This window comes from Oncorhynchus gorbuscha, linkage group LG13 (genome assembly GCF_021184085.1).
Source record: "Oncorhynchus gorbuscha isolate QuinsamMale2020 ecotype Even-year linkage group LG13, OgorEven_v1.0, whole genome shotgun sequence".
Lineage (NCBI taxonomy): Eukaryota > Metazoa > Chordata > Actinopteri > Salmoniformes > Salmonidae > Oncorhynchus > Oncorhynchus gorbuscha.
The window spans coordinates 51,645,752-51,655,289 of NC_060185.1; the positions used below are offsets into that span (position 1 = coordinate 51,645,752).

Consider the following 9,538-nt stretch of genomic DNA (forward strand, 5'->3'; position numbering starts at 1 on the left):
CTACAGCACCCGATGTCACAGAAAGGCCAAAAAGATCATCAAGGACATCAACCACCCGAGCCACTGCCTGTTCACACCGCTAACATCCAGAAGGCGAGGTCAGTACAGGTGCATCAAAGCTGGGACCGAGAGACTGAAAAACAGCTTTTATCTCAAGGCCATCAGACAGCTGAACAGCAATCACTAACTCATAGAGGCTGCTGCCTACATTGAGACCCAATCACTGGCCACTTTAATAAATGGGTCACTTCATACAATGCACTCTAAATAATGCCACTTTAATAATGTTTACATATCTTACATTACTCATATCACATGTATATAATGTATTTTATACCATCTATTGCACCTTGCCTATACTGCTCGGCCATTGCTCATCCATATACAGTGCCTTGCGAAAGTATTCGCCCCCCTTTAACTTTACGACCTTTTGCCACATTTCAGGCTTCAAACATGAAGATATAAAACTGTATTTTTTTGTGAAGAATCAACAACAAGTGGGACACAATCATGAAGTGGAACGACATTTATTGGATATTTCAAACTTTAACAAATCAAAAACTGAAAAATTGGGGGTGCAAAATTATTCAGCCCCCTTAAGTTAATACTTTGTAGCGCCACCTTTTGCTGCGATTACAGCTGTAAGTCGCTTGGGGTATGTATCAGTTTTGCACATCGAGAGACTGACATTTTTTCCCATTCCTCCTTGCAAAACAGCTCGAGCTCAGTGAGGTTGGATGGAGAGCATTTGTGAACAGCAGTTTTCAGTTCTTTCCACAGATTCTCAATTGGATTCAGGTCTGGACTGCGACTTGGCCATTCTAACACCTGGATATGTTTATTTTTGAACCATTCCATTGTAGAGTTTGCTTTATGTTTTGGATCATTGTCTTGTTGGAAGACAAATCTCCGTCCCAGTCTCAGGTCTTTTGCAGACTCCATCAGGTTTTCTTCCAGAATGGTCCTGTATTTGGCTCCATCCATCTTCCCATCAATTTTAACCATCTTCCCTGTCCCTGCTGAAGAAAAGCAGGCCCAAACCATGATGCTGCCACCACCATGTTTGACAGTGGGGATAGGGTGTTCAGGGTGATGAGCTGTGTTGCTTTTATGCCAAACATAACGTTTTGCATTGTTGCCAAAAGGTTCAATTTTGGTTTCATCTGACCAGAGCACCTTCTTCCACATGTTTGGTGTGTCTCCCAGGTGGCTTGTGGCAAATTTTAAACAACACTTTTTATGGATATCTTTAAGAAATGGCTTTCTTGCCACTCTTCCATAAAGGCCAGATTTGTGCAATATACAACTGATTGTTGTCCTATGGACAGAGTCTCCCACCTCAGCTGTAGATCTCTGCAGTTCATCCAGAGTGATCATGGGCCTCTTGGCTGCATCTCTGATCAGTCTTCTCCTTGTATGAGCTGATAGTTTAGAGGGACGGCCAGGTCTTGGTAGATTTGCAGTGGTCTGATACTCCTTCCATTTCAATATTATCGCTTGCACAGTGCTCCTTGGGATGTTTAAAGCTTGGGAAATCTTTTTGTATCCAAATCCGGCTTTAAACTTCTTCACAACAGTATCTCGGACCTGCCTGGTGTGTTCCTTGTTCTTCATGATGCTCTCTGCGCTTTTAACGGACCTCTGAGACAATCACAGTGCAGGTGCATTTATACAGAGACTTGAGTACACACAGGTGGATTGTATTTATCATCATTAGTCATTTAGGTCAACATTGGATCATTCAGAGATCCTCACTGAACTTCTGGAGAGAGTTTGCTGCACTGAAAGTAAAGGGGCTGTATAATTTTGCACACCCATTTTTTCAGTTTTTGATTTGTTAAAAAAGTTTGAAATATCCAATAAATGTCATTCCACTTCATGATTGTGTCCCACTTGTTGTTGATTCTTCACAAAAAAATACAGTTTTATATCTTTATGTTTGAAGCCTGAAATGTGGCAAAAGGTCGCAAAGTTCAAGGGGGCCGAATACTTTCGCAAGGCACTGTACTTACATGTACATATTCTCATTCACCCCTTAAAATTTGTGTGTATTAGGTAGTTGTTGGGGAATTGTTAGATTACTTGTTAGATATTACTGCACTGTTGGAACTAGAAGCATAAGCATTTCGCTACACACACATTAACATCTGCTGACTCTGTGAGTGCGTTTATAAAGATGTTTATAACGTGTATGTGATAAATACCATTGGATTTGGAATATCTACATAGGTGTACAGAAGGCCAGTATCCTGGAGACACCTCTTCACGGTAGACATTGAGACTGGTGTCTTGCGGGTACTATTTAATGAAACTGCCAATTGACTTCTCAAACTCGACACTAATGTACTTGTCCTCTTACTCAGTTGTGCACCGGGGCCTCCCACTACTCTTTCTATTCTGGTTAGAGCCAGTTTGCGAGTTTCTGTGAAGGGAGTAGTACACAGCGATGTACGAGTTCTTCAGTTTCTTGGCAATTTCTTGCATGAAATAGCCTTCATTTCTCAGAACAAGAATAGACTGACAGAAGAAAGTTATTTGTTTCTGGACATTTTGAGACTGTAATCGAACCCACAAATGCTGATGCTCCAGATACTCAACTAGTCTAAAGAAGGTCAGTTTTATTGCTGCTTTAATCAGCACAACAGCTGTCATAACATAATTGCAAAAGGGTTTTCTAATGGTACATTAGCCTTTTAAAATGCTAAACTTGGATAAGCCAACACAACATGCCATTGGAACACAGGAGTGATGGTTTCTGATAATGGGCCTCTGTACGCCTATGTAGATATTCCATAAAAAAATCTGCCATTTCCAGCTACAATAGTCATTCACAACATTGACAATGTCTACACTGTATTTCTGATCATTTCGATGTTATTTTAATGGGCAAATTTCTTTTGGCTTTTCTTTCAAAAACAAGGATATTTCTAAGTGACCCCAAACTTTTGAACAGTAGTGTACATTTAGACAATTTATTCATCACTACATTACCTAGCATTAGATAGTTAATCCAGAGATTCTTACCTTTGCCTCGATTCAGCATTCTCATCCAGATCACCATGGCATCTGTAGTTCTTTATGATAGACTTATTAGCATTTCAGTTGTTGGGGGTAAATACAGGCAAGTATATTGATAAACCACCTTGTCCAATAGAGATTTACAGTTATCAAAACGTCACACCGGGGTAAGCCATCACGAAACACAGCACTTATTTTAAGTGTTTCTAAAATCCCATATGGATAAAATGAATGGTGGAAAAACAATTAGAACCATTTCCCAGTTTGACTGCTGGGTTTTATGGGTATTATGGCTTATACTGTTACTGTATTTGGTTAACAACAAATGAGATGACTTATTTGCTACATAATGCTTAGGGTAAGAGTGTACTGACATACGTAGGATATCCAGGTAACTTTGAGGGGGAAAAAAACACTTTATATCTGAGTTGTTCACACACTGGTGCCATCTGCTCTTGCCTCCTATTTTTGAGGACGTTTATTTTGTTAGAGCAGCTACTTAAACTGTGGTATGTTTTTCACTTGTAGCAAATATATTTAGTCCTAAAATCAGGAAATAAGTTATCTGGTTCGTTCAGCCATCCATATGGGAAAAATGAAAGGCGAAAGAATATAATTTTGGAATAAACACTAAAAAATAAGTTTTGAGGTTAACACAGGTTCAGGAGATCTTATACCCTTTGTTCTATGAGATAATATGACCTTTATGAATTATGAAGCCTTTGCGGTTTCTGTTTTATTATTACACTAATTCTTCTACATTCACAATGTGAAAAGTTAGCTGATGATAAATATCATAGAACAAAACGTATAACAAATCCTATGCCGTGTTTACTTACCACAGACCTTATTTTGTGCATTTATCCCAAAACGCCATTAATTTTTCACCCCACCCAGTAGGTGGTGGCAATACACCATGAAAGAATGTAGTCCCCCGCAAAATTTCCCCGAAGAAGAAGTTCACCAAAAATGGCAGCGCAGCAACAACCCGGTGGACCGATTCCCCAAGTTGGAATGCAGCAAGCTGCTACACTTCAACAACAGCAGTTGAGTCAACAGCAAGATTTTGACCCTGTTCATCGATTCAAAATGCTTATTCCACAATTAAAAGAAAGCCTCCAGGTACTCCACGTTTTGTTTACATGAGCTCGTCACAATGGCTGGTCAGGCTGGTCTCTTCACTGCCACACTGAGGGGGAAAGGCGAATTTTCGACCAACCTTTACTTGGCGATCCTTCCAGTAATCCAACAATGTGTACGCTGCCATCTGTCTATTTCAAATATTACCATTGATTGAGACGGGTGAGTGTCATTCAACCGGTAGTTAAATTGTGAGGTGGGGGGCGTCTTTAGTTCGGGGGCACTCAGCCAAGGTTGTAGCCAGCTGACTTGCTCTAGAACTCAAGCCTTACCCAGCGTTAGAGTTCTCAATCAATCCGGCATATAACAGCTGGATCAATGAACTACAATACTGACGCTCTGTTGTAACGTTACCAATCCTGCTTCTGATACGGGTTTGGAAACCTTTGGAACTTTAACATTCACATCAGTGAGAAAAACTATTGTAAATACATAAGGCAAACTTACTGTAGGCAGTTTAGCAAAGTTGCGTCCTGGTTGCTCCCGGCAGAATGTAACAACACTAGGCAAACCAAGGTAAGAAACGTCCTCCCCAGTTAAGTTAAAGAGGAGGAGGTGTAGTCTGTTAGTCGGTGTTGAAAATAAAATTGCCGGGTGTAAACAGAAAGCAACTTTGCAAAACAACATACAGTAAATATATTTAGTATTTTTACAATTATTTCTTGCTTATATGAAAGTCAAATTCAAAATATTTCCAATCCTCTATCGCATGTGAGGTGTAGGCCGGGCCCTATAGGCCTATGTGAGTTTAGAGAGTTTCGGCGCTCCGTCAGCGGTCGTTGCATTGTCCCTTAACTAATCATAACTGAAATTGGTGTCATGAGAAGGGCTAGTAGCTCACCTGTGTAATGACTGGGCATGCATGTTTTTCCCCCAGTGCCACTCGCAATTTGAAAGCGCCCAGAAGAGTATTATTTTCTCCCATAGAATGCGACATGCTTGAATAGGTAAACTATTCTACTATGGGGTTGATTGAGGAAATATTAAATGTGGACAATTTTCCATTATATAATTCAAAAGTACCATTACCAAAGGTACAGGTGCCCCACCTGGCTCTAATTTGGATCATAGGTGCAGGGTTTGGGACCCAGCCCAATTCAACCCATTCAAGATTTCTGAGTCGCACTCATGACATGCATAACACCCACCTGTCTCAAGAAGATTTGAAATAGACAAGATGGCAAGATTTGTAAGTCGCTCTGGATAAGAGCGTCTGCTAAATGACTTAAATGTAATGTAATGGCAGCGTACACATTGTTGGATTACCTAATGGAGCAAAAAAAATGGATTTAATTTAATAACGGAGCATCTTCTAAGTTCAAATGAACCATCTGCAACAAGCAATGCGTTGTCTTCCATGTTGGGAATTGAGAAAGTATAGACAAGTTGGTTGAAAATTCTCTGCTACGCTTTACACTACCTAAATAATAACACCCATCAGCCAGCTGGAACAGTAGTAATGGTCTGACTAGGCAATATTTTTAATGCTTAACTTTTTTAGTTGAACTGCAAATAGTGGTGAGATACAGTGAATATGGTGATAATGCTTTTTAATGCAATATAATATGTATGCATAGTAACAAAATATTGTATATAGCTATGTACATGGTTGCTAAATGTAGCTACACCAAATATAGGATAACTAAGCATTATTTTCCGTCTAGAATGTCATGAAGATTGCCTCTTTAAATTTGGGACATAATACATCAATTGACAATGGCATGTAAGTACCCTTTTTCCCCTAACTCTCACATATGCAGCCAATAAGCGTGTGTTTTCTGGAACTGAAGATGCACAACTTTCCTTTGTGTTTCAGAAAGAGCAGTGATGCCAGTGTACAGCGGTTTGACAAGAGTCTGGAAGAGTTTTATGCCCTATGTGATCAGCTGGAACTCTGCTTAGTGAGGCACACACACAACCTACTTGTATTTCCATGCTCCAGTGAAATTGTTCACCATCTCTTTTCTTCTTTTTGAATGTTACCCCCTTTTTCTCCCCAATTTCGTGGTGTCCAATTGTTAGTAGCTACTATCTTGTCTCATCGCTACAACTCCCGTACGGGCTCGGGAGAGACGAAGGTTGAAAGCCATGCGTCCTCCGAAACACAACCCAACTAAGCCACACTGCTTATTAACATAGTGTGCATCCAATCCGGAAGCCAGCCGCACCAATGTGTCGGAGGAAACCTGGCAACCTGGTCAGCGTGCACTGCACCCGGCCCGCCACAGGATTCGCTAGTGCGCAATGAGACAAGGATATCCCTACCGGCCAAACCCTCCCTAACCCGGACAATGCTGGGCCAAATGTGCATCGCCCCATGGACCTCCCGGTCGCGGCCAACTGCAACAGAGCCTGGGCAAAGAATCAAATCAAATCAAATTTATTTATATAGCCCTTCGTACATCAGCTGATATCTCAAAGTGCTGTACAGAAACCCAGCCTAAAACCCCAAACAGCAAACAATGCAGGTGTAAAAGCACGGTGGCTAGGAAAAACTCCCTAGAAAGGCCAAAACCTAGGAAGAAACCTAGAGAGGAACCGGGCTATGTGGGGTGGCCAGTCCTCTTCTGGCTGTGCCGGGTAGAGATTGTAACAGAACATGACCAAGATGTTCAAATGTTCATAAATGACCAGCATGGTCAAATAATAATAAGGCAGAACAGTTGAAACTGGAGCAGCAGCACAGTCAGGTGGACTGGGGACAGCAAGGAGCCATCATGTCAGGTAGTCCTGGGGCACGGTCCTAGGGCTCAGGTCCTCCGAGAGAGAGAAAGAAAGAGAGAATTAGAGAGAGCATATGTGGGGTGGCCAGTCCTCTTCTGGCTGTGCCGGGTGGAGATTATAACAGAACGTGGCCAAGATGTTCAAATGTTCATAAATGACCAGCATGGTTGAATAATAGTAAGGCAGAACAGTTGAAACTGGAGCAGGAGCATGGCCAGGTGGACTGGGGACAGCAAGGAGTCCTCATGTCAGGTAGTCCTGGGACATGGTCCTAGGGCCCAGGCCAGTTGAAACTGGAGCAGCAGCATGGCCAGGTGGACTGGGGACAGCAAGGAGTCATCATGTCAGGTAGTCCTGGGGCATGGTCCTAAGGCTCAGGTCCTCCGAGAGAGAGAAAGAAAGAGAGGAGAGAATTAGAGAATGCACACTTAGATTCACACAGGACACCTGAATAGGACAGGAGAAGTACTCCAGATAAACAAACTGACCCTAGCCCCCCGACACATAAACTACTGCAGCATAAATACTGGAGGCTGAGACAGGAGGGGTCAGGAGACACTGTGGCCCCATCCGAGGAAAAGGGAGTCACCAGAGTCTCTGGTGGCATAGCTAGCACTGCGATGAAGTGCCTTAGACCACTGCGCTACTAGTTCACCACCTCTTGTTACTACACAAATGTCTTATTTCTATTTGGCTTTTAGACTTCCAAGCATCATTCACCATAACATACAGTATAGTTTATACATTGATAAAGCTGGCAGCCTGGTCATCCGCTCACTTTTACTCCTCTTTTGTTTCCCCCATAGCGGCTTGCCTACGAGTGCTTATCCCAGAGCATTGACAGTGCCAAGCACTCTCCTAACCTGGTCCCGACAGCCACCAAGCCTGACACCGTGCAGACAGAGTCCCTGTCCTACTCACAGTACCTCAGCATGATCAAGTCGCAGATCTCCTGCGCCAAAGACATTCATAACGCTCTATTGGAGTGCTCTAAGAAAATCGCAGGAAAGGGCCAGCCACCAGGAATCCTGTAGAAATGGGCATTTCATTATATTATTATTTTTCTAAAGTTATTTGTATTTTTTGTTGTTGTAATGATTGATAAAGACATACAAAGTTGATTTAACTGTTTAATGGATGCCCCTCTTCACTTTTCTTCCCCCCAAAAATCAGAAAAGTAGAAATAATGTCCTCGAGCATCAAGTACTGAGATTCACAGCTTCCTCAGATTATGGGAAACCAACTGTGCCTCAGATCCAGCCAGTCATAATTTCAACAACGCTATCCCACTTTTGACACCAATGGGGTCTTGACGAGGTCACTAGGTGTTGAACTAAGGTTGCGATAGTATTTTTACAAGCCAATGCCCTTTTTTATTTTGTTCCCTCGCTTCACAAAAATAAAATACTGAAACCTGTTAAACACTTAAAGCTGCAATGCCCAGTGGTGAAACGGCGATGTTCGTTTGCGATATATTACGACAACGAAGTTACTGACAGACGTTTTCTTCCCCTCGACATCATTGCATGCGTGACAGAAAAGCACAAAATGAATACTGCCATTTTTTTTAAACCATGCTACTCCACGCTCCTGAGCTCGGCCAGAAAATTAAATAACAGAGGTGGGACATCTGTGGCGCCGTTTCCCACTACTGTAACCAAAATGATCAAATTCTCGTTCATTTCTCTGTCTTTATTCAAAATGGTGCTTTGCCAGAATGTGGACTGTTTGTCAGCATGCTAATCTTAGCCAATGCTTTAACAGCCTATTGGATTCCATGAAAAAACAACTGTTAGCGTTGGGGGGAATTCAACAACACAACGAAAGTGTTGCTATATCATTAGCTAACCTAGCATGCTGACAAAGGGCTGTTTAACTAAAAACTCAGTATTTCAATCTTCTCGATTCATAATTTCGGGATGATTAGGAGTACAGCGAAATATTCCATCTCTGGATTGAAGTACGTTTTCCATTTTTTTTGTTGTCACATTCACATGGTTAGCAGATGTTAATGCGATGTAGCGAAATGCTTGCGCTTCTAGTTCCGACAGTGCAGTAATATCTAACAATTTGCCAACAACTACCTAATACACACAAATGTCAAGGGGTGAATGAGAATATTGACATGGAAGCATATGGATGAGCAGCATAGGCAAGGTGCAACAGATGGTATAAAATACAGTAAATACATGTGATATGAGTAATGTACGATATGTAAACATTATTAAAGTGGCATTATTTAGAGTACATTGTATAAGTGACCCATTTATTAAAGTGGCCCGTGATCTCAATGTAGGCAGCAGCCTCTGAGTTAGTGATTGTAGTTTAGCAGTCTGATGGCCTTGAGATAGAAGCAGTGTTTCAGTCTCCCGGTCCCAGCTTTGACATACCTGTACTGACCTCGCCTTCTGGATGGTAGCGGTATGAACAGGCAGTGGCTCGGGTGGTCGATGTCCTTGATGATCTTTTTGGTCCATATACCGCGCCGGGCTCTGGTGGTCCACATTCTGGCATAGCACCGTTCCGAATTTAAGAGAGAAATGAACAAGTCTGATCATTTTGACTACTGCTACTGCGGAGTTCAGTTTTAATCAAGTTTGTATGCCCTAAGGTGTAAGTATTATTTTGTTTAGTCACAAGTCATCACATTACCTAA

At 41.9% G+C, this 9,538-nt stretch overlaps 1 protein-coding gene across 1 annotated transcript; it reads left to right on the forward strand.

Moving 5' to 3' along the window:
* The first annotated feature begins 3,947 nt into the window (after window positions 1-3,947).
* LOC123993118 (mediator of RNA polymerase II transcription subunit 29-like) lies at window positions 3,948-8,013 on the forward strand. The gene is made up of 4 exons (XM_046294922.1): window positions 3,948-4,140; window positions 5,823-5,881; window positions 5,975-6,059; window positions 7,689-8,013. The coding sequence occupies exons 1-4, from the start codon at window positions 3,988-3,990 to the stop codon at window positions 7,914-7,916; spliced, it is 525 nt and encodes a 174-aa protein (XP_046150878.1). The 5' UTR covers window positions 3,948-3,987; the 3' UTR covers window positions 7,917-8,013.
* Window positions 8,014-9,538: the final 1,525 nt, after the last annotated feature.

Coding starts and splice junctions, on each gene's coding strand:
- LOC123993118 (XM_046294922.1), top strand. CDS start 3,988: ATGGCAGCGCAGCAACAACCCGGTGGACCGATTCCCCAAGTTGGAATG. Junction 4,141..5,822: donor AATTAAAAGAAAGCCTCCAG/GTACTCCACGTT, acceptor TTTTCCGTCTAG/AATGTCATGAAGATTGCCTC. Junction 5,882..5,974: donor ACATCAATTGACAATGGCAT/GTAAGTACCCTT, acceptor TTTGTGTTTCAG/AAAGAGCAGTGATGCCAGTG.